Genomic DNA, 23,075 nt, shown 5'->3' on the forward strand with positions numbered 1-23,075 from the left:
GCGTGATGATTAAAGAAGCAACTTGGATTTCGCTGCAGCAGAGAGTTAGCAAGAGCATATAGAGAAGGAACCTTTTTGCTTAGCGTGTACCATGTTTAGTCATGTTTTTCAAAGTGAGGAAGAAATTACAGGAGGGATAGCAGTGGTTGAAGGATTTGTCTGGGTTTATTTGGATTAGTGTTTGAACTAGGATTTTAGGGCTCAGTTTTAAAACCTGCAGGAGTGTAATTCCACATCTAATCCTTCTGTATAATTACAGTTCCAAAGTTGTGTGTGTGAAGTGGAGATTTAGCAGCCTGCATATGTGTTGTAGCTTGCAAAGAAGTCTTCCTTCAAGCTTGCAAGAGTCTGATAGGCAAAGCTGAAGCGAGCCAGGAATGACCACTTCTTTTGTAGTTTTGTAATTGGTTTCTTCCCTCAAGCATCAGGCAAAGACTTTTGGACGTTGCTCCGTGTAGTCGGCATCCTGCGTGGAGGAGCGGCAAGTCCTGCCAGGGATTCTGTGCAGCCAGAAGAGAAGCCATCTCCGGGTGGGCTTCCTGTTCCTTGTTAGAGGCTAATCTGTAAATCTCTTTCAGGAGAAAGAGAAAACCCATGAGGGAGCCCGGCCCATGCGAGCCATTTTCCTTGCTGATGGAAACATCTTCACAACTGGCTTCAGCCGCATGAGCGAACGGCAGCTTGCCCTTTGGAATCCAGTAGGTTCCTGTCCCGTTACTACTTTGCTGTTGAGTTACTAGCCCAGACCTGCAGTCACCCACTAAATTCATAGTTCATCTCCTTGAGCACATTCCCCCTTCCATCTCCTGCCTGCTGCTACGTGGACTTCCTGTGCCAGAAGGTGTTGCTGTTATTTGGGCTGGATGTTCGCTCCGTAAAGGCCGTCAGTTCTCTTGGACCAGTCCCTGCCTCGCCAGGAGCAGCGATGAAGCAGGGAGCTGCACTTTTGAAGTACCTGAAAAGGTGTTCACAGAGCAGAGTGGCTCTGGGAAATCGCCTCATTTTATAGTTACACGTGCAGAGCAAGGCAGCAGCAATCCCTTCACGCTGGCACAAGACCCTCGCTAACATGACTACATCACCTTTCCCTTGACTTTGTGAATTTTCTTGGGTCCTGCTTTTATTGTGTTTTGTGATTAAAATGTCCTTGGGGAGTGAATAAGCTTGTGAACATTTACAGCGTTCGTTATTGTAACACACAGATCCTTTGGGGTGGTGAAGACACCCCTACGTGTTCACTAGCTACAAAGAACTGTTCGTTTATATCCTATGTTAACATGAGCTTTTCCATTCTTCATTAACATTACTGGATTTTTTCTTTTTTATTTCCAGAAAAACATGGAGGAGCCAATAGCCCTTCATGAGATGGACACCAGCAATGGGGTCCTGCTGCCGTTCTACGATCCAGATACCAACATTATTTACTTGTGTGGCAAGGTAAAGAGAAGCTTTTGGAATGACTTGGGTGTGTTTAGAGGGAGACTTCTCTTGAACAACTGATGCCTGTGAAACGTTCCCCAAGTGTCTCGACTGAGAAAGGTAGAACCAGAAGTTAGCACTGCGGTGCTGGTCAGGGCTGCAGGCAAATCAGGCTGCTCTGCAGTCAGTTTGATCCTCACTCTGCAGAGAGCCTGTGAAGGTCTGGTATGTCATTGGGTGTTTCTCTGAGATGGATTGACTTAGGTAAAGCTGCTCTTAATGCAACAACTCAGATACCACCAACTCTTGTTGGTCTTGACCAAAAGGATTGTACATTTGAGTGAGAGGAAGGTACAATTCAGATCTTATCCTCCTTGTGCTTGAAGGTGATGGAGCATGTAGCAACACTCACTGTAATGTTGAGGGGTTAAATAATAGAAAACTGGAATCATGTGCTCCTTTCTAAAAGCAATTTGTAGGCATTAAGTGCCCCCTTCTGATGCCGCAGCTTTGGACTTGCTACAAATAGGAGCCAAAGACAAGATGAACAAGTAATTACAAAGGAAGGGGATTCTCCCCCTCTGCTCTGCTCTCATGAGACCCCCCTGCAGTGCTGGGTCCAGCTCTGGGGGCACCAACATCAGAAGGACACGGACCTGCTCGAGCGGGGCCAGAGGAGGCCACGAAGATGGTCGGGGGCTGGAGCACCCCCCTGTGAGGACAGGCTGAGAGAGTTGGGGGGTTCAGCTGGAGAAGAGAAGGCTCTGGGGAGACCTTAGAGCGGCCCCCAGGACTGAAAGGGGCTACAGGAAAGGGGGGAGGGACTCTTGATCAGGGGGGAGAGATAGGACGAGGGGAAATGGTTTTAAACTGACAGAGGGGAGATTTAGATGAGATCTAAGGAAGAAATTCTTCCCTGTGAGGGTGGTGAGGCCCTGGCACAGGTTGCCCAGAGAAGCTGTGGCTGCCTCTTCCCTGGAAGGGTTCAAGGCCAGGTTGGCCGGGGCTTTGGGCAACCTGGGCTAGTGGAAGGTGTCCCTGCCCGGGGCAGAAGGGTGGCACTGGATGAGCTTTAAGGAACTAGATGATCTTTCCAAGCCAAACCATTCTGTGATTCTATAACGTACCTGGGCAGCAGCAGGGATCTGCTTTATGGTAGCTGTGCTGATGCTGTCTGGAGAGCGAGAACACACCAGTGTGCTGTCCTGTGTTCGACTGGCAAGCAATGGATGTTTTAGCCTGAAAAAAAATAGCTTAAACTGTGCAGTGCTTTGTGGAAGCATTCTGGGAAGGAAAGGCTGTCAGGAGAGACTGATGGCTGCCCAGCCTAGCAGGGAGCAGGCGTGAGGGCGCAGGGAGTGCTGGCCCCTCGGCCGCTGGAGTGATCCTGCTTCCATTTCTTGCAGGGTGACAGCAGCATTCGCTATTTTGAGATCACGGACGAATCCCCCTACGTTCACTACCTCAACACCTTCAGCAGCAAGGAGCCGCAGAGGGGCATGGGGTTCATGCCAAAGAGGGGCCTGGATGTGAACAAGTGTGAGATCGCCAGGTAAGGAGAGGGGCTGGCAGGGTGGGTGTTGTCTTAGGAAGCCGCCCCGTCGCGAGCTCTGCTGTTCAGAAATGGGTGCAGGACCCTGCTCTGCCAGTGTTTGCTGGGACCTGGGACGTGAAGCGATACTTGTGCTGGGCATAACCTGATATAACCTTAAAATATGCTGGGACTTAGGCTGAGTCTATCCTCAATGGATGAGTGGTATCTAGCAGAACGTTGTCTGCAGAAGATTTGGCGTCAGGCCGGTTACAGCCGGTGCTGTCGACATATCGATGATAAACCTTTGGTGCCTAAATCTGGTATCAGTCTCCAGCTTGTACGCAGCAAGTGGGTTGGAGGCTGGTTTCAGGAAGGGCAACGGAACTGGTGCAGGGTCTGGAGCACAGGTCTGATGGGGAGTGACTGAGGGAACTGGGGGGGTTTAGTCTGGAGAAGAGGAGGCTGAGGGGAGACCTCATGGCCCTCTCCAACTCCCTGAAAGGAGGGTGCAGAGAGGGGGGATGAGTCTCTTGAGCCAAGGAACCAGCGCCAGGCCAAGAGGGAATGGCCTCAAGCTGCGCCAGGGCAGGGTCAGACTGGCTCTTAGGAAGGATTTCTTTGCAGAAGGGGTTGTTGGGCGTTGGAATGGGCTGCCCAGGGCAGGGGGGGAGTCCCCATCCCTGGAGGGGTTGAAGAGGCGGGTTGACCCAGCGCTGAGGGATGTGGTGGAGTTGAGAATGGTCAGTGTGAGGTTCATGGTTGGAGTGGGTGATCTTCAAGGGCTTTTCCAACCTCGATGATTCTGGGATTCTGTGAATTTAGAGGGTAATTAAAACAGCAATGCAGTGGCCAGAGGAACTGGTGGGGAAAACACAGCAGAGGAAGAAGGCGGCACCTCAGGAAAGCAGGTTTGTGTCACCGAAGCACATGGACATTTTGGCAGCAGTGCCTGGTGGCCAGGTCGAGGACGGTGGAGCTTGTGGCCCAAAGCAGGACTGCAAGGGGTGACCAGAGTGTGGAGGCACACGTGAGCCGAAGGCTGGCTAGCGTGTACCTGTAAATCACTGCTGTGCGTGAGTGGCAGAACCACGGCCTCCTTTGCATGGCGTCTTGGCTGTCCTCACGTTGAAGTCACACCAATTTTTTTTTTTCTTTGAAAGGTTCTTCAAGCTTCACGAGAGGAAATGTGAGCCCATCATCATGACGGTTCCTCGAAAGGTGAGCACAACCTCCTGGTTACGTGGTTTGAAGCCAGCTCGTGCCTTCCAGCCCCAAAGCACTTGACCAATTCATCTCTTGTGGTTTGCAGTCGGACCTCTTCCAGGATGACCTGTACCCCGATACAGCCGGCCCAGAAGCAGCTCTGGAAGCAGAGGAGTGGTTTGAGGGGAAGAATGCTGATCCCCTTCTCATCTCCTTGAAGCATGGGTACATTCCAGGCAAGAACAGGGATCTCAAGGTGGTCAAGAAGAACATACTGGACAACAAGCCTGCCGCAAACAAGAAAAGTGATCTCATAAATGCTCCAAAGAAAGCAGCTGATGCCTCAAACACTGTGAGTAAAATCCACAAGTTTTGGGGGATGGAAGCCTTGATTACCAGGATGCTCTGTCCTCAGAATTAGTTATAACAAAGCTCAAGCATATATGATTTGAGTTTCCCGGCAATTGAGTGCTGGTGGGTGACCTGGAGTTGAGGTGGCACATGAGTTGTGGTGTTCCAGGTGAGGTTTCTGTAGCTGTGGGAATTCTGACACAAAGAAAAGCTTGGCTTGTTGGTCCAGCCACCCTCCTGCTTGGGAGAGCTGCTGTGCACCTATTTTTTTGTGTAAAACCCAGCGCAGACAGTGGGGTAAATTAACCTCAGGTCCGGAAGGTCGTACAAGTCCATAGCTGGGGGCTGTAGCTAACGCGTGGTGTGGTAATATGGAGATATGGAAGTGACAGTCAAGTAGGTCCTTACTAACCGCTGTTGAAGAGCAGATACTGGTCCTGTATGTCCTCAAAGCTTGTGCTGCTGCTACTGGAATGGCTGGTCCATGCCCCGAGCATCCCATCCCGAGGAGCCCCTTGCCTTGAAAACTCCCCTCTGTGGAGCGCGTCCCTCCAGCTCTCCTGACAAATACGGGTCTTGTCTTATCTTCCAGCAAAACGAAGCCAAATTGGATGAGATTTTGAAAGAGCTGAAATCTATAAAAGACACGATCACCAACCAAGACGAGCGCATTTCCAAGCTGGAGCAGCAGATGGCAAAGATCGCGGACTGAGCGGGGCGAGCGGCGCTGGCCCGGCCGCCAGCCCAGGCACATTCCAGTTCCCCAGTTCGGCAAGCAGCAGCCTGCAGCATTCCAGTACGAGCTTTCCTGTTCTCCTAAATTCACGTCAACGAGAGCTGATGATTAAAAGCCAAGCTTTTTAGTGAAAGATTTTTTTTTTTTCCTGATGTTTTAATGAATTTATGTGACTGTGTCAAACAAGTCAAAAAGAATAAGTGCTACTTTTACAGTCTTTTTTTTTTTTTTCCAGATGTTATGAATTCTTGAAAACAAATCCATTCTGACTTTCAATGTTGTGCCCAAATATCTTTTTCTAGATTTAGGGACCAATGCCACATTGTTCTTAACCATTTTTTAAAGTTGCCAAAAAAAAAAAAAAAAAAAGAAAAAAAAGAAGTTGCTTTTTATTTTTCTTATTTGCCACTTTGCAGTATTTGTGTTTTAAATTTAAAGGGACAGCACTGCGTGTGGGTGCGTGTGTGTGTGTGTGGTGGGTGTTTATACTGTTCAGAGAACAAAACTGAAGCTATTTTGTATAAATCTTCGATTTCGAACAATCAGATCGGTTTCCTTTGCGGTGTGGCCGAGGCTGCTGCTGAGACCCCTCAGAGATCGTACAAGCTGCCTTTCCTGCCTCCCTAACGTGTTCCCATCACCATTGTGTGGCAGTTTAAAGGAAAAAAAAACGTAGTTCTGAACGAGGTGATTCACGCCACAAAATGCCTCTTCTCATTTTTACACCCTGAAGAACTTTTAATCTAATATGTTGCCCTTACAAAATAGTGCCGTGTTTTGGATTCCTCTAGCCATGTCCAAACGGGCATGTTTTACTTGCTGTTGGTTTTTTTTTTTTGATCTTGAGGCAGAAGTTACTTTCATGCAGGAAATATTTTTACGTATTTATCCACGGAGTACAGAGTTGAAGATGTGCCCTGGGAGACGCGAGGGACTCTGGCAGTCACCAGGTTCTCCGTGGTGCCCGTTCCAGCTGTACGCGCTGCTGTAAATACTTCCTTCTGCACTAGAGCTGCACCACCGCGCTCTTCGGCTCATTGACTTCAAAAAGCTTTTCAACTCTGCGAGCTTGCAATTCCCTGACCCCTAGAAATTTAGACTCTGCTTCCAAAGCGGCATTAGCAGTAGCTAGGTGACTTTATCATGACGGGTCTGTGGAAACAAAATGCCTCTGTTATTATTATTTTTTTTTTTATAATTTTGTTTTTCTCTCCATCATTCCTGCCTCACCACCCCACCACGTTGTAAAACTTTGCAGGAAATTATTTGTTCCCGGATCCGACTGAGTGACCTCCATCCCCAGACCCACTGCGCTCCCAGGCCTTCAGAGTGGAAGGAACTGGGGAGGGTGGTTTTGATCCCAGTTTGGAGAACTGGTTTCTCACAGGGTCCTCACACGGTTTCTCCAGGGACAGACACGGGTCCCTGCTCACGGGCTGCGTGTCCCCAGCACGCGGACAGGCTCCGTGCCCCCCCCCCCCCAGGTGAGCTGGGCCGGGTTGGTGCAGCCCAGCCCAGCCCTGCGGTGCCGGGAAGTGAAAAAAAGTGTGAGGAGCCCCAGGACTTGTTCTGGGAGAGGGGGGGTGGATCCCCGAGGCAGCTCGCTGCCCCCCCACACTGTGCGTGCACGTTCGTGTGCTTGGGACCCGCCGCACCAGAGCAGCGTCCCCCGCCCAGCCCCTCCCCGGCGGCTGCCGCTCGGCGGGGGGACACGTCCCTTCGTCCAGGCTGAAGTGATTTATTTTTTTTTTATTTTTAATATTTTTTTTCCATTAGGTTAGCTAGAAATCCTCCAATTCTCCATTTTTTCCCAGTGTTTGCATGTTCAGAATTTACAGATTAAGGATTCTCTGTTCTGGAGGGATGTCTGTGTGTGTGAAGGCAAAAGCACCGTCGGGACGGCCGGACGATGTAGCTGGAGAGAGCACGGGACGAAGAGACAGAGGATGTGTTCTAATCGCATGAAAGCTTCGTAAAAGTGGGTTTTCTTTGTTTTCAGTGGCGAGCACAGGGAGGGATGAGCATCCCCTGCCCCGTGTCCCTGACCACTGATGCTGGATTCACAATCCAGACGCTCGGGTTATTTGAATGTTTGGTGACGTTTTTGTATTGCAGTAAACGGCTGAGATGATGTGTTTTGGGTTTGGTTTTTTGTTTTGGGTTTGTTTTTGTTTGTTTTTTTTAAAAAAAAACCCAAACGTAAATGCTCCCCCAAATGGTGATCTCTGTGTTGATTTGTATGTGTGACTTCAGGGTTGTGTGCTTGGGGACCTTTTGTTTTTTTCTAATTGGAGGGAAATAAGTTTTCTGAGACGCTGGATTGAAATGCCCAGAGGAGATCGGTGTGTGGTAGACGGTCCGAGGAGGGCGGAGGAAAGGCCGCCCTGGTTTTTAGTTTATAGCCTGTATTTTATTTAAATGAACTGATGCCTAGCCAGGCTCAACCGGAGTCAGTGCCTGAAGCTTTTTGTAGCCGTGATATCCCAGAAGAGAACCAGCGAAGTCCTGAAAGATGCGCTCTTATAGAGCGGCCATAGTATCTGTCCAAATATTTGCTTCCATTTTCAAAAGATAAAAAGTCATTGATTATAAACTTCCTCTGGTTTGCTTTTTCTTTGACTCTCTGCGTCCTGCACCCACTGCTGCCCCTTAGCACTTGTGTTTCAGATTTTACCAGTAACCAGGTTATTAAAGATGGCACTACCAGCGATAGAAACCCGAGCGGGTGGGGTTGGAGCTGAGCAGGGTCTGTCCTCGGACCCCTCCGCTCTCCTCTGCGCTGTCCCACGAGAGCTGGGGGCTGTCCCCAGGGTCTCGCTGGTCATTTCCCAGTGAGGGAACCCAGGAGCTTGGCTGGATGCGGGACACGATGGCATGGACTTGCTGGAGCGGGCGGGGGGGTCTTGGAGTAGCTGAGACAGGGGTGATGTGGGCCCTGGACGGCTCTGGGGGCTGCCCTGGAGCTGGGGAAGCTTGTTCTGCTCTTCCCCAGCTGAAACCTGCTTCGGGGCTGTGGGAAGACAAAGAAATGGCATTGCTCAGTCCTGGTCTGGGTTTGAGATCCTCCCCCCAGCGCGGCCTCCCTGGCGCCGCAGCGTTTCACCCTGTATTTCACAACGGCCTCCGGTACACCCCGATCCCGGCACAACCCCGAATTCTGGCCAGGGCGGGGGTGCTCTCGGCTGGGTGATGCTCCCTGGCACCCACACACACCCTGGACCTGTCCCAGGGGATGCTCGTCCCTCCTCCACAGCCGCTCCCACAAACCTGAACCCCCTTTTCTCTGCCTGTTTTCCCCACGAGTGGTCTGGGGGCAACAGAAACCGTGACTCTCTACCAGCCCCCATGGCCAGGAGATTTCCAGAAGGAATGGGGGTGAGTCTGGCCCCGGGGGGTTTCACAGTTCTGCCGGGGGGGGGCCAGGCGGAGGTGGAGGGGGGGTTGTTTACAGCCCTGGGCAGCAGCCGCAGGGCGTTTGCTGCGGATGTGCTCTTGCAGCACCCTTCCTGCGGCTGCACCTCTGCCTGCTGCCGCGCCGGTGCTCGGTTAAGGGCGGGTATTTCCCAGCCGGTGCTGCACCATGTGCCCGTGTCACACGGCCGGGACAACGCCCGGCAGCCCCTGCAGCCCCCCGAGGGCTCCCCGGCTGCTGGCTGCCATCCTGGGGACGTCGCTGTGAGAGAAAGACCCTGGCACATGGAGCCAGGCCTTCGCCCTCCTCCTCCTCTTCCTCCTCTTGCGTGCGAAGGCCATTTCCCGGGGTTGGGGTACCACCATGATCTGCCCTCCCCATCCTGTTTGTGCCCACACCGTGCCCGGGAGGGGCTGGCAGCCCCGGCACCAGGTTTGCCGTCACTTCTGCTTTCGGGGTGGCGCGAGCCCCAGCACGCAGCTCGGCAGAGCCACTGGCGGGGCTGAGCCGGCCAGGCGGACTCCCACCACACGAGGGAGGGGCAGGAGGCCATTTTTTGGGGTGAACCCCACATCCCAGCCACCCTTGCCGGTGGGCACACGTAGCCCCTGGCCCCTCGGTGTCCTGGCTCCTGCCGTGACGTCCTTCCCCCACCAGGCTCTCCGAAACCACAGCCACCCTTCCGCACCCGCCTTCCCTTCCCTTCCCCGCCCGGTGCAGGCGGAGGGTGGCCCACGACACCCCTCGGGTTTCGGCAGTTGCCCAGTGCTGGGGCTGCCCTCGTGGGCCCTCGCTGGTGATGGCCACCGGCGCTGCAGCTCGGTGTCCCACGGTGTCCCCTGGCAGAGGTGAGCCCTGGTGTGGGGATGGGGGGGGGGAGGGTTGGCAGATCGCGGCTGAGCCCCTGGGGATGGTGGGGGTGCAAAGGCGATGCACAGGGTCCCCCTTGGGACATGCAGGGGTGCTGTGCTGGTCCCTGGGGGTTTTTAGGAGGTGCTTTGAGGGTGTGGGAGCCTCCTGGGGATGCTCAGTGCCGGGGGAGCGTTTGGATGCTGTTGGATGCCGCAGGGACCTCACTGGATTCTGCCCACCGGGGCTGCCGGGGGGGTATCAGTGATGAACAGATGTAATTTGGGGGGGGGTTGGGGTGGGTTTGCCTCTCCTCCCTCTCTGGCACACGGTGGCCTCAGCCCAGGAGCCCCACACCAGCCCGGCTGGCGGAGGGGGAGAACAAGCAGCGTGAGGGGGTCGATCGAAGCGTGTGCGACATCCCTGAGGTTTCATTTCTGTGCGGGGAATCATCCTGCAACAGCTCATCCTGCAACAGCCATCTCTATCACGGCTCGTTTCCCATTTCCAGACACTCAACTTCCTTTTCAAAACTTTCCTCTCAAGCGGAGCTGGTGGGGCCGAGCTCCCACCGGTGGGAGCAGCTTGGGGCCACCGGCCACAGCTGCAGGAGGCCGCTGGTCCCATCCTCCAGCCCCCCCAAACGCAGGTTCCCCCTCTCTGGGCGGGGAGGAGGACGCTTTGCTCAAGCACGATCCCTCTGTGGGGCCATCTCCAGCCTAAATGATGGAGCTCAGCATCCCCTCGCAGAGAGCGGGGCCCCGAGTTCATCTGCCCCCTCTGTTCCCCCCACAGGTCCCCTGACACCGGGCTGGGCCGTGCTGGTGGTGCTGGTGCTGAGCAGCCTGTGGGCGTGCGGGGCCGTGCCGCCACCGGAGCCGGGGCAGCACCGCGGCCTGCGGTGGGTCTGGGGGGCGGCCGGGCAGGCGCAGGCTGAGCCCCCGCCGCTCTCCCGCAGGAAAAGGGCCGAGGGCGGGCAGCAGCCCAGCGCCGCTGCCGCCACGCCGGGGCACGGTGGCAACAAGACCGATTCCCCCCAGCACGACCCGCTGCTGGGCTCTGCGCTGGCGGTGGAGCCCGGCACCGCTGCCAGCCTGCGCCAGGCCCTCGCGGCACCGAGCACAGCCGATCCCCTGGACGAGACTGATTCCCCCGAGCCCGACCTGCTGCTGAGCTCAGCACCACCAGAACCCAGCACTAACACCAGCCCACCCCGGGCACTCACGGTGCCAACTACAGCCGATCCCCTGGACGAGACCGATTCCCCTGAGCCTGACTCATTGCCGAGCTCTGCGCCAGAACCCAGCACCAGCCCACCCCAGGCACACACGGCACCGACTACAGCTGATCCCCTGGATGAGACCGATTCCCCTGAGCCAGACCTGCTGCTGAGCTCAGCACCACCAGAACTCAGCACTAACACCAGCCCACCCCGGGCACTCGCGGCACTGACCACAGCCGATCCCCTGGATGAGACCGATTCCCCCGAGCCAGACCTGCTGCTGAGCTCAGCACCACCAGAACCCAGCACTAACACCAGCCCACCCCGGGCACTCGTGGCACCGACCACAGCCGATCCCCTGGATGAGACCGACTCCCCCGAACCCGACCTGCTGCTCAGCTCTGAGTCGCCGGCAGTGCCCGGCACACAGGCAGCACCACAAAAGAGCATCACCACCCTCCCCAGCTGGCTCACGTCGCTGGGCGAGGAGGAGACGGTGGCCTACGACACGGACAGCAGCTCCTCTGCGGAGCCACACTCGGTGACCCCCCCAGCCCTCAGCCCCACCACCACCAGTTACAAGAAAGTCAAGAAAGCCGGGGCTACCCCAGCGCCGACTCATCCGACCCGTCAGGGTACAAATCCTGGGGGGACTGTGGCGCCGGTCCCCTGGGACCCCAGCAGGGTGATGAGCAAGTGCCTGTTGGCCATCCTGCTGCTGGCACTGGTGGCCGCCACCTTCATGGTGTGCACAGGGGTGCTGGGGGCCCGGCTCTGGCGACGGGCACGGACGGCCCATCGCCGCCTCAGCCCCACCGAGATGGTCTGTATCTCCTCCCTGCTGCCTGACGGCGAGGTGGCCGCCAACGGCCCCAAGCCTGGCCCAGCCCAGCGGCAGAAGCTGCTGCTCGATGGTGGCTCTGAGGCTGACGGTGACAACCTGACTCTCAGCAGTTTCCTGCCGGAGCACGCCTGAGCCGCGGGGACGGGGTCCTGCAGCCGGTGCTGCCGCGGGCAGGGCCCCCCCATCCCCTTGGGTTTGTGTTTTGACTTGAACCGGCGCGATGGGGAGCTGCTTCCCCCCGGGGCGGGCTCAGCCCTCGAGGCCCACCCCATTAAAGCGTTACCCGGACATGGTGGTCTCTTCCTGGTGGGGATGGCACCCACCAGCCCCTTTCCCCGCTCCGCCGCCTGCCCACATCCCCCCCGCCAAAATTTCACTTCTCCATCCTCCTCCGCCAGCAGCAGCTCCAGTCCCACCCGGGGAGGGAGCAGAAATGAAACCTGTGGCCACCCCTCGCCAGCCCCACACCCGGGGGGACTGGGGACCACAGCCCCCGGGACCCCCTCCCCGCATGGGGCTCAGCTTCGTGCCACAGCGTGGGAGTGGAAAGTGGCGGTGCCGGGGCGGAAACGCTGGGGGGGGGGACGGGGGACAGGGACGGGGACGGGGACGGGTGCGCTCATGGCATAACGTGTTCCTGCCCTGCGGTCGCCTGCAGCGCGGTGACACCTCCGGCACCGTCACTGCCCGTCGGGGTGGTCCTGTGGCTGCTGGAGCGCCCAGGGCTTGTCCCCGGAGAGCAAATGGTGGTCACGGGCTCTTGGGCTTGTAGGGCAGCGTTGTCCCTGCTGGGTTGTGGCTGGGGCTGGGAGGGATGGGGAGAGCAAAGCCATGAGCAGCCAGCGAGGGTCCCACAATCTTGCTTGTACCCAGGGGCTCAGGTTTGCTCCCAGGTCCCACCTCTGCAAGGGTGCAGGTGGCAGTCACCCCTCAAGCCACCAGCCTGACCCCTTCCCTCTGCCCAGCCCCGGGGGAGCCACCCAAGGGAGCAGAAATGGCCCAGGATTGTCCCTGCCCTGCCAGGCTCCATGTCCCCACCTTCTCACCTCTGCCCCAGCTGGGCTCAGCATCCCCATCCCCACATCCCCATCCCTGCCCTGGCCAGGCTCTGTGTCCCCATCTCTCCATTCCCCACCTCTGAATCCGTGCCTGATTCAGCATCCCCACATCCCCATATCCGCATCCCTACATCACCCCATCCCCACATCCCCATATCCCCATCCCCACATCCCCACATCCCCATCCCCACATCCCCACATCCCCACATTCCCATCCCCACATCCCCACATCCCATCCCCATGTCTCCACATCCCCATATCCCCATCCCCACATCCCCATGTCCCCATCCCCACCCCACTGGGCCGCTCACACCGTCCTCGAAGGCTGCAGCTCACCCTTGGGCAGTGAAGCATTTCAGCCCAGGCTTGCGGCATCGTTGTGCCACCCCATCCCCGAGCTGAGCCCTGGGTGTGCAGCTGACTCAAAAACTGCTTTCGGGGGTGGCTGTCCTGCGGGGGGGCTGGCAGCACAGCAGCTCACCTGCACCCCGGCCCCGACGCCTGTTTACATTCATGTTGTGCTTCGGATATTTTCCATCTGGGGCCGAGCAGCCTCGCTGGCCCCGCTCCCTCCTGCAAATGTAAATGTTTACGGGTGAGTCAGCGCGGGCGAGGGGATCCGCAGCTGGCGGCGGTGGCCGGTCCCTGGATGGGACACCCCGGCCGTGCGCTCCCCGGCGCTGCCACCCTGCTCTGACCCCACCGTGTCCCTGCCAGCACCTTGTCGTGCTGAGAAGCAGCCGCAGGAGTTCACGGCACAGCCGTAACCGGCACAGAGGTTTATGGGCCTCTGGGCTGTCGGGGCCAGGCTGGGGAGCGGGACCACGCAGGGACCAGTGTCACCCCAAGCCCCACTTTCTCTCGGAGGCAAAGGGCTTCACCCCGCAGCGGCTCGTCCAGCCTCTGCCCCCCAGTCCAGGTGAGGATGAGGCTGGCAGGGCCCGAGCAGGCGGATGGGAGCAGGGTGGAGGGATTGATCCTGCTCCCGCCCAGCCCTGTGCCTGCCCTGCGCCTGCCGCTCGGGAGCGGGAGCTCAGCGAGGATAAACTTTCCTCCACCGCTGGAGCACAAACCAGCTGCCAGGAGCCGGGAATCGCCCTATTTGGCATCATCAGCAGGTCCTGTCGAGCTGCCATCTCCCAGCTCACGGCAGAGGAATCTGCGGGGAGCCGGTGTGGTGGCACAGCAGCAGCCTCGGCAAAGCCCTGAGACGGCAGCGTGCGGTGCACGGGGCTGCGCGTGGAGCTGGGCACCGTGGTGGCACGATGCTGCGTGTGGGGCTGGGCACCGTGCTGGCACGATGCTGCGTGTGGGGCTCTGCATGCTGCGGTGCAGCTCTACAGGATCAGTGTGTGTCCCCCCCTCCCCACCAGAGATTTTGCTGGCACAGCAAAGCTCAGTCCCGCTGAAGTAAATTACAAGCAGAGCAGGGCCGAAATGTCTCAAATTGCAGGTTACCTCGGGCTGGCTGGGCCGCCGAGCCGAGCCCTGCGGGTCCCCACGTTCCAGCTGCCCCAAATTACAAAGCGGGGCGCAGGCGGCACGGCCCTGCCCAGCGCCGAGGGGCTGAGCCCTCCCCAGCCGCAGGCAAAAACGGCAGCGTAATGGCCAGTGTGCGCTGGCACCGGGGGCTGCCCGTGCCCACACCCCCGCCACCCCCGGGGAGAGTCCAGCGCAGGGATGGGGACCCCAGAGAGGGGCAATGGGGACCACGATTGGGGACCCTGGCCAGGGTGGGGACCCTGGATGAGGAGGGATGGGTGTCCTGAGCAAGGAGGGACAGGGACCCTGGCCAGGGTGGGGTGGGGACCCCGGATGAGGAGGCTCAGCCCAATGCTGGGCACACGGCAGGGGGGGAAATCGCAGCCCCCTCCCCATCGGGGCTGCAGGAACGAGTCCGGATGCCGCCGGAGCTCCTCCAGGCCACCTCGCCTCAGCAGTGCGGCCGCCCTCGCACCCCCCCGGCCTCCCCTCGCCTTTCCCCCTTCCCCTCTAAGATTTCAGCACTGATCGTTTAAGGCCGGGAAAAGCCGCCCCAGCAGCTGTGTGGAGCCGCCGGCTGCAGACAGACGGACGGACCCGTTATTTCTGGGAGCCACGATTCCATTTTGGCAACGCCAGGAGAAACCCAAACGGCGCCGGTTGTCCTCTGGCTTCCCAGTGCCAGCGGCGATGGGGGACAGGCACCCTCAGCCCCAGCCCCATGGTGGGTGCAGTCCCCGGGTGCTGGTGATGGGGTTTTTTGGGGGGCTCTTGGCCGGGTCTCCAGGGAGGCAAAGAGGAGAATAGCAAGAGGATGAGGTCACCCGCCGCCGGCTGCGGCCTCTTGAGCAACTTCAGTCCAGGCGGAGGGGACTGTGGGGGGGTGGGGGGAGACCCAGGCAATGCCGCTGGACCCCCAGCCTGGAGACCATGTCCTGGGGAGCTGCCACATCAGCCTGGGGAACCACAGGGGTGGTTTCCTGCACCCCTGCCTGCACCCCGAGGCAGAAGTGCCTGTGCAGGAGCATTTCCAGGCTGGGATGTTTAGGAAATGGTGTCCTGAAATCAAAGGGGGGGCGGTCCCCAAGCACTGTTTGCTCCCGTGCCACACTGCCAGCCCCCAATACTGCCGGGGCACCCAGCCCGAAATGCTCACTGTCCCCCTCGGCCCCTGGGCGCTGCGTGGCCTCGGTGGCCGTGACCCAACAGGGCACCAGGGGAGGATCTGGCCCTGGGAGCATGAGGGGCCCAGGAGCACAGTGAGAGGCAGCTGGGGGGGGAGGCTGGGCTTGCTTCCAGGAGGCATTTTAGGGGTGCCAGCACCCCTGTCCCACCATGGACTCAGCCACATGGCTGGGGATGGGGTTTTACCTCCGCTCTCATGGATAAAAACACCTTGTGACCCCCCTTCCCTGCTTGCACCCCAAAAAGCGGCCCCTTCCAGTGGCATGATGGGGGGCACTGGGGCTCCCCACTTTGCTGGCAGGGCGAGAGGCTGGGAAGCCCCCCCCCCCAGCTCCCAGCTGGATTTGGGCTGGGAGGGGGCTGGGGGCCGCCTGCCCCTCACCGGCCTCCCGCACTCCCTCCCCAAACCAGCCCTAATGAGAACAAGCTGGTCCTGGGCTGCAGTGCAGGAGGAGGAGAAGGAGGAGGAGGAGGAGGAGGAGAAGGAGAAGGGGAAGGAGGAGGCTCCATCCCAGCAGGCAGCAGAAAGGGGCGCGAGGAGGCGAGGTGTGCGGGACAGACCCCGTCCTCCCGGCTCCCTCCCACTGACGCGGCGGCTGCAGGTAAGGTGAGGATCCTGCCCCCCAATTTTGGGGTGGCTCCCAGCGGGGCGCAGGCTGCCCCACGGCCGGGGGTGCTGCGGCGAGGGCTGGGCACGGTCCGGGATGGAGCCAGGCACAGGTCGGGGGATGCTGTGCCTGGACAACGTCGAAATTGTGACTTTCCCGAGCGTTTGGGGAGCAGAGGGAAGCGGAGCGGGGTTCGCCTGAGTCCCGCCAAGCCGGAGCCGGGGACGTGCTGTGGGTCTGGGGGTGGGCGAGGGTGAGGCTGGGATGGGGCTGGGATGAAGACAGTGATGGCTGCGGTGACGGGCCCTGTTCTTGGCAGAGTTGGGCTCCAGTCACCCCCTCCACGGCCGCTTGCCGGCTCTGCTTGCTAACGGCAAATTAATGCCTTCGCCTTCCCCGGGACCCCCCTCCCCGCTGCGGCCGAGGGGCCCTGATCTGCAGTGAAGGGTGAGGATGAAGAGGCTCATCCCAGCCCCCCAAAACCCCTGGTTCTGGCAGTGCTGCCGTTACCACAGTGAGCCCAGAGCCCATGGCAGCGGCGACGCCTGCGGCGAGCCGGGAGGGTCGGGGGTCCGGGGTCACCTCCCGCCTCCGCCGCCGTTTGTTTGTTCTGGTTTAATGCAAACCAGATTTTTGCAGCCTGAAAGCCAAGTCCTGCTGCTGGAGTCCCTCCTGGTTTGCAGTGCTGCTGGGTTGGGTTTGTTTGGGGAGAAAACGGGATTTTGGGGGGGGGGGGGGGGTGGGGTGTCCCCGCTGACCGATCTGGGGAGCTGCTTCACGAGACCTTCCCATGGGGGTGTGCGAAGGGGGAAGAGCTCTGGGAACGGCTCAATGGCGTTACGTGGCGTGGCGCAGCCGAAACGCGCTGCCGTCCCGCGGGGACACGCCGCGACGGGCTGGGGACAGTCACACCCCGGTCCTGAACCCCTCAGGGGTGCAGAGCCCGGCCAGCGGGCTCCTCGCTTTAGGCCACAGGTAGGGACAGGAGATGTTTGTCCCACATCCAACGTCCGGCAGATCCGGGCCCAGGCAGCACCGGGGAGCGCAGCACAGCGAGGGGACGCCCGGGCAGCCCGGACCCCCCCGTTCACTGCACCCCCAGCTCCGGGGTTACCCCTTTGCAAAGGCTCTGGGGGGGATCCCGCGCCCCGTCCCGTCCCCACTCGGCCGCCGCAGCGGCACCGGGGTGAAATCCTGCCGCCAACCTATTTTTAGCCGCGCTCAAGCTGGGAATGGTTTGTAACGGTCCGGGATGAGCGGTTGGGAAATGCCGCTCCCGCCGGGGGCCGGCCCCTCTGCAGCGTCGTCTGTGTCAAAGTTTCCACTGGAAACCTCAATTTTTCAGGAATTTTCTAATCAGCCAACTGACCGCTGCCTGAAGCCGGTTGTTGGCAGCGGCCCCGGTCCCCTCGCCGCGCACGCAGCGTCCCCCAGGCTTGAGCAATTCGATTCAGCTGGTTTCCATCTATTTTTGCAGCGTCTCGTTGCAAAATAAACGCAGACCCTTTTGCTCGGCGTCGGGGCGAGGAAACCGGAGCTGAGTTTTTGTTATTCTGAAGGAAATTGTAACGGTTTGATGCTTGGGCTTGTCCCTCTGTGCCTGGCGCAGGGCTGGGGGTGGGGGTATCGCTCCGGGGGGGGGTGTTTTAATGTTTTGCCCTCCCCTCTGCATCCCGCAGGCCGCCAGGCACGAGCGCCGGGGGAAGGTGATGGCGACGCGGCTGGCGATGGGCGCGTGGCTGCTGCTGCTGCTGCTGGCGGCGGCCCCGGCGCGCTCGGCAGCACCCCGGCACGCTGCGGCATTGCCCGACGGCGGGGGCAGCGGCGACGGTGAGGAGGTGTCGGCTGTGCCACCCGTCCGGCACGTGACACCGGGGATCGGCCTGACGACGGTGGGGGAGGCAGCGGGAACCACGGTCACCAACAGCTCGGCGCCGGGCGGGGTGTTGGATGGGCTGGTGGACTTCTTCAAGGAGTACATGCTGCTGGTGGTGGTGGTGGGCTCGCTGGCCTTCGTCCTCCTCTTCATCATCTGCGCCGCCGTCATCGTCCGGCAGAAGCACAAAGCGTCCGCCTACTACCCCTCCTCCTTCCCCAAGAAGAAATACGTGGACCAGCGGGACAAGGCCGGGGGGGTCCGGGCTTTTAGTGAGGTGCCTGAAAAAGCCCCCGACCCCGACGCTGAGGAGCCCCTCGACTGCAGCCGGCAGCTGCAGGCCGACATCCTTGCCGCAGCTCAGAACCTCAAATCCACCCCAGCCAAGGCGCCGCTGGCCAACGGGGCCCGGGGGGAGCCAAACCCCCCCACTGAGGAGGAAGAGAAAGAAGAAGGAAGCAAAAAATTGGGGGATGAGCAACGCACCAAGCCCCCTCCCCAAAATCGAGGCGATGAGGAAGCAGCGGCTGCAACAGGAGCAGGGGGTGAGGGGGCCCCCGATGCGCCCCAGGATGGCCCCTCGGCCCCCCCCAGTATTTAGAGCAGGGACCCAGTCCCGGGCGAGCCCCAGGAGCCGCCGGCTCGGGGTGGAGGCGGGGGGACACCCCGCAGGCACACGATGGACACGGTGGTTTGTTGCTCCACACGTACGTGGCGGCTCAAGGAAGCCCCGATGAAGCCCCCCTGCTCCCTGCCTGCCCCCCCCCAGTGGGACACGGGGGCAAAGCCCTGGGGATTTTTGGCACACGGTGTTTTGGCACCCTCAGCCCCTCGCTCCTGCTGCCCAAGGGGCTTTTCCCACCCCCGGGACACAGGGTGGGTGCATCCCCCCCACCTCCCAGCTCCAGCTCTGCCCCCCCACCCAGTGCTGTGCCAGGCAGCCCTTGCCCCCCCCTCCCCAAACCACCAGCTTTCTCCCAAATGTTTTTTTTACTAATTAGCAGCATCCTGGTCCGAGCTGGGAGCTGCATCCCTCCGGGCTGAGGCGTGGGACCATGGCCTGGGGCTGGGGGGGGGTGTCTGCGCAGCTGCCCCCCCCCCACTCTGGGGAGCAGGGCAGGGGCTCACTGTGGCCTCGGGCACCGCAGGCTGGCTTTGCTGGTCACTGTGACCACCAAGGCAAGGAGGACTTGGCCATCCTTGCCCAGCTATGGGGAGAAAGGGAAGAGGATTCAGTGACAAGGACCCATTTTCCTGCCCCGAAGCCCCGACCCGAGGGCAGCCCAGAGCCCAGCTGGACTTTTCCTTTATTTTCTTAACCCCTTCAGCTAATAATAAAAACATTTCCTACGCAGATCTCCTCTCCCGTGTGTTTCTGCAGCTTGTGGGGTGGCTGGGGCCCCCCTTTGCTCATTTAGGGCCCTCCCTGCCTCACGCTGGTGTTGGGGCACAGCTGGTTTCGGCACCAGGCCCGTGGGGTCCACACAAGCCCCCAGACAACACAGCCGGCCCGGCCACGCTTCGGGGTGAAGGTTTTCTGCGTGGGTGAAACCCCAGGAGCTGGGGGAAACTCTTATCACCCAGAAAATCTGTACATCAACACGCCGTTTCTTGGAAACTTTTATCTCACACCCCACAGCTGAGGGCGGGGGGGGGCCGGCGTTGCTGCCGCACACCTCGAGGCAGCTGTGCCTGGCGGGGGTGGCAGGCAAACCTGGGACACAAAAGAGGTTTTTCTGCCTGGAAAGCAACACATTCCCATATCCCTGTATCCCACATCCCTGCATGCCCAGGTTTTGTCCCAGCCACGGGGCAGGCAGGGATGTGTCCCCACATCCCGGCCTTGGGCCAACCTTTCCCCTCTGGAAGAGCTTTTATCTCCCTCTTCTGCATTTTGTCGGGAGCACAATGAACCAATTCTGCCCCAAAGCGGACGTGGGCGTCTGAAGTTTCCCTGATTTTTTATTTTTTTTAAACTGGGAAACCACAGGACTGTTCCCAGGGAGCAAAGCACATTCCTTGCTGCAGGAGACAGGGGCCGCGCCGAGGGCCGAGCTGAGGTACCGCAAGAGCGGTCTTGTGAGCGACAAACCACAGCAGCAACAACACGTGGCCCGCTCTGCATTAAAAAAAAAAAAAAAAAAAAAGCTGTGGATAGAAAAAAAGCTGTGGATAGATATATCAGAATGAGTCACTTATTTTTAAAGGCGGTTTTTAATGTTTATAAAACACCCTAGGTATGAAAAAAGGCAACTAAGGTTTCTTGAGTGGTTTAAAAATCTTAAAAGTTTTTAAATGTGTTTTTCATTTGTTTTGGAAATCTATGGAAATACCCCCCTGGAATAGAACAACCACCAGAAGGCACAGGAGAGCGCAGTGGCCTGGAGCACAGAGGGTAAGCCATGCCAGATCACCCCAAAACATTTAATTTTCAAATTAAAAAAAAATGAATTTTTAAATTCCACTCCACACCCCAGCTATGCTATTCCCCTCCCAGGTTCCAACCCGAGGGGGCATTTACTCTCTTTTAACAGAGGACTCAGCCAATCCAAAGGTTAAATTCTTGCAGAAGACACTCTAAAATTAAGATTGTTCCTCTAACAGGAGCTTCAAAAAAACCCCAGCAAGCGTTAAGCGGTGACAGGATGTGAAAAACAAGCCCTGCCAGCGCTGGGTCTGCGCTTCCTGGAGCGGTGGCAACCAGCACCCAGCTGCTACTTGCCAGTGGCCCAGCAGCGCAGTGCCAGTGCCCTCCAGCGCCCGCTGAAGCATCCCAGCAGCCCGGGGAGGAGGAACTCGCACACAGATTGTGAAACAAAACTCCGACACAGCTGTAGTTTGCAGGCAGAGGCGCTGCCCCATGTTTGTATACAGCATCGATACACAGAGTGATCCGCAGCTCTTACATAAACGTTAAGACCAAGGCAACGTTTCCCGCTAAATTCTGTAAAAGATTAGGCAAAACTATACATCTTCCAAAAAAAGTGCAGCCCTTCCAGTACCAGAACAGCAGGATTTTCCCTCCTGAGAGAAGCCACCATGTTCTCTGCAGCTGAGCAGTCTTCTTCACTCTAATATTTCAAACGCAGTCGTGACAGGACGCAGGCTGCTGAGACACCCACGTCCCAGTCGTGTAAGCACTACAGGAGTGGCTGTACACAAACGAACAGTGACACGTTGTGCGTAAGTTGTGCGTATCTTACAGCTTCATTTAGTAGTGCACAGGATCCTACTAACAGCTAGAATAATTGCACTGCAAATTTAACTGGAATGAGAACAAGCTTTACAGCCAGTTCAGGCGTTGTTTGCTTTCTTCTCGGGCTCTTCTTTGTTTGGATCCTGCTTCAACTTGTAATCAGCCAAGGCGGCCTTGATTGCATCTTCAGCCAGCACTACAAACAAAACGAGTATTTCAAGGACAACGAAGAGGCACTTAGAACAAAAGATGCCGTAAAAGCAAGAGCAGCCGGCAGTGACCACTGCAGGCAGCGCCTGTCGGCATCTTAGACACAGACTGTCAGAATCTGAACACTTATTATCAGTCTGCTGAGCTACAGAGTCCAAAAGATCTGAAAATTCTTAAAATAACCCCCAAATCTGAACATTAGCAAGTTTCCCTTGTGGGCCAACCTTAATGTTCCTTGTGCAGAAACTTTATTTGGAAAGCAACGTTCAGAAGCATCTGCGCTATTCCCAGATGCCTCCCTCTCAAATACAAGTTTGTGTTTGTACTTTCAGTGTTTGGACCTTTACTTACTTGAGCAGTGCAGTTTGACTGGGGGAAGGCAGAGTTCTTTAGCGATATCTGTGTTCTTGATTTGCAACGCTTCGTCAACCTGAAACGCAGTTAGTGTGCGGTCACCGGTCACGCGAGGTACGACACGGGTTACAAAGGAGTTTGTTAAGAGAGCTTTAGTGCTCCAGAGCCAACAGAATCCACACGGAAGAACATCTCAAGTGCCAGGGCAGTGAAGGATGCCAGAATGAAGGAATGTCTCAGACCGAGCAGGGGCGGGAACAAACCAAAGCACACCAGTGTTAGAGACTGAGTGCTGCTGGAGGGATCATTCCGTGCTTACCTTTTATCATAACATAAAAATGCACTTCTTTTCTCATAGAAAAAGAGTATAATCTAGACACTCTGTAACTAAACTTTCTTTCAAAACCTGAGATTAGCACATTTTTCTTTCTGCATAAGACGCAGCGTAGTTCCCTGCAGATTAACGGAGATTCCTGAAAAAGGCAACTATTGCCATCAGGCCACTAACAGGGTTGACAGTTGCTGCTTTCTAAGCTACTGTACCACACTGCACAAAGTCCGTACTGGGACTGCTAGGGAGCCGTTTCCTCCACAAAAAACACAGGCAGGTTGAAAACCTGGAGGCTCTCCATGGTGTCACCTCCAGCTCTGGCAGGGATCCTTACCGTTTTCCCTTTGACCCACTCCGTTGCCAGCGAACTTGACGCTATCGCTGATCCGCAGCCAAAGGTTTTGAAACGGGCATCGACGATCTTCCCGTTCTCGTCCACTTCCACCTGCCAGAGCATTGGTGGCACCTCAGCAGCCGGCTCAGCTCCGCCAGTTGCCCAGAGCCACATTTTAGGCAGGGCCCTGGCTCCCACCGCACCCCGGGGAGAGGGACAGGGCCTACCCGGGCCCCAGGGGACAGCTCAGGGCAAAGGGGTGTGAGGAGGGAAGGCCGCGCAGCACCGCTGAGGGGAAGGGGGCAGATTTAGGCCTAGCAGCAGCCCCAGGCCACCCCCTCCCTCGCTGCCAGCGGGTCCCCAAAGTCACCTGCAGCTTCATGACGTCACCGCAGGCCGGGGCACCCACCAGGCCGGTGCCCACGTTCTTGGCGTTCCGGTCGAGAGAGCCGACATTGCGTGGGTTCTCGTAGTGATCCACCACCTGCGAGGGCACCGCATCACCAACGGCCACCGCCTGGCTCCCCCTCTTCCCCCCACAGCGGCTCCCCGCAGCCCCTCGCCCCTCACCTTCTTGTGGTAGCCCAGCCTGGCCGCCGCCTCCCCGCAGCAGGGCCGCAGCAGCGCCGCCCCCGCCGCCCTCAGCGCCGCCATCTTGAGCCTGGCGGGGGCGCGCGGCCTCGCGCGGCCCTTGGAGCGCCCGACACGGGGCGGCCGCGCGCCCCGGCCACGCCCCCGCGCTGCCTCACGCCTGGCGCCCACGTTTCACCCCGCGCGCTGGGGGCCGCCCGCGGGAAGGGCTCCGCGCTGCCGCTAAAACGATCAATAAACGCTGTTTCCAATCGCGACACCGCGCCTATCGCGACACTCG

At 58.4% G+C, this 23,075-nt stretch overlaps 4 protein-coding genes across 7 annotated transcripts in view; 3 read left to right on the plus strand and 1 right to left on the minus strand.

Annotated features, from left to right (window-relative positions):
* CORO1C (coronin 1C) overlaps positions 1–7,840 on the plus strand; it is a 48,473-nt gene extending 40,633 nt beyond the window's left edge. For both annotated transcript variants that reach the window (XM_074844325.1, XM_074844324.1), the window contains exons 6-11: positions 579–698; positions 1,333–1,437; positions 2,826–2,971; positions 4,114–4,171; positions 4,263–4,508; positions 5,100–7,840. In XM_074844325.1, the coding sequence (XP_074700426.1) occupies positions 579–698; positions 1,333–1,437; positions 2,826–2,971; positions 4,114–4,171; positions 4,263–4,508; positions 5,100–5,219 (795 nt within the window). In that variant the 3' untranslated portion in view covers positions 5,220–7,840. The remainder of the gene's footprint in view (positions 1–578; positions 699–1,332; positions 1,438–2,825; positions 2,972–4,113; positions 4,172–4,262; positions 4,509–5,099) is intronic.
* A 364-nt stretch (positions 7,841–8,204) lies between these two features.
* TMEM119 (transmembrane protein 119) lies at positions 8,205–19,133 on the plus strand. Of its 2 annotated transcripts, none has more exons than XM_074844321.1 (2): positions 8,205–8,618; positions 17,583–19,133. In XM_074844321.1, exons 1-2 carry the CDS (start codon positions 8,433–8,435, stop codon positions 18,378–18,380), a joined length of 984 nt encoding a protein of 327 aa, XP_074700422.1. In that variant the 5' UTR covers positions 8,205–8,432; the 3' UTR covers positions 18,381–19,133. The 2 variants fall into 2 exon arrangements, with proteins under 2 accessions (XP_074700422.1, XP_074700421.1); XM_074844320.1 differs by lacking the exon at positions 8,205–8,618 and adding an exon at positions 15,020–15,897.
* On the plus strand, positions 8,821–11,858 carry SELPLG (selectin P ligand). Of its 2 annotated transcripts, none has more exons than XM_074844318.1 (2): positions 8,821–9,503; positions 10,463–11,858. In XM_074844318.1, the coding sequence occupies exons 1-2, from the start codon at positions 9,019–9,021 to the stop codon at positions 11,700–11,702; spliced, it is 1,725 nt and encodes a 574-aa protein (XP_074700419.1). In that variant the 5' UTR covers positions 8,821–9,018; the 3' UTR covers positions 11,703–11,858. The 2 variants fall into 2 exon arrangements, with proteins under 2 accessions (XP_074700419.1, XP_074700420.1); XM_074844319.1 differs by having other exon boundaries at positions 9,324–9,503; positions 10,300–11,858.
* Positions 19,134–20,613: 1,480 nt separating the features above from the next.
* ISCU (iron-sulfur cluster assembly enzyme) lies at positions 20,614–23,005 on the minus strand. The gene is made up of 5 exons (XM_074844663.1): positions 22,775–23,005; positions 22,575–22,688; positions 22,205–22,315; positions 21,537–21,615; positions 20,614–21,171 (listed from the first exon to the last, which is right to left on the minus strand). Exons 1-5 carry the CDS (start codon positions 22,856–22,858, stop codon positions 21,074–21,076), a joined length of 486 nt encoding a protein of 161 aa, XP_074700764.1. The 5' UTR covers positions 22,859–23,005; the 3' UTR covers positions 20,614–21,073.
* Positions 23,006–23,075: the final 70 nt, after the last annotated feature.

Source organism: Strix aluco, chromosome 18 (genome assembly GCF_031877795.1).
Source record: "Strix aluco isolate bStrAlu1 chromosome 18, bStrAlu1.hap1, whole genome shotgun sequence".
NCBI classification, from domain to species: Eukaryota; Metazoa; Chordata; class Aves; order Strigiformes; family Strigidae; genus Strix; species Strix aluco.

Excerpts from the sequence above, each read along its gene's own strand:
- SELPLG (XM_074844318.1), top strand. The coding sequence starts at position 9,019 with ATGATCTGCCCTCCCCATCCTGTTTGTGCCCACACCGTGCCCGGGAGG. Across the intron at positions 9,504-10,462 it reads CACGGTGTCCCCTGGCAGAG|GAAAAGGGCCGAGGGCGGGC; the intron begins GTGAGCCCTGGT and ends GCTCTCCCGCAG.
- TMEM119 (XM_074844320.1), top strand. The coding sequence starts at position 15,151 with ATGTTTAGGAAATGGTGTCCTGAAATCAAAGGGGGGGCGGTCCCCAAG. Across the intron at positions 15,898-17,582 it reads CACTGACGCGGCGGCTGCAG|GCCGCCAGGCACGAGCGCCG; the intron begins GTAAGGTGAGGA and ends TGCATCCCGCAG.
- ISCU (XM_074844663.1), bottom strand. The coding sequence starts at position 22,858 with ATGGCGGCGCTGAGGGCGGCGGGGGCGGCGCTGCTGCGGCCCTGCTGC. Across the intron at positions 22,316-22,574 it reads GTGACGTCATGAAGCTGCAG|GTGGAAGTGGACGAGAACGG; the intron begins GTGACTTTGGGG and ends ATGCTCTGGCAG. Across the intron at positions 21,172-21,536 it reads AGTCAAACTGCACTGCTCAA|TGCTGGCTGAAGATGCAATC; the intron begins GTAAGTAAAGGT and ends TTTTGTTTGTAG.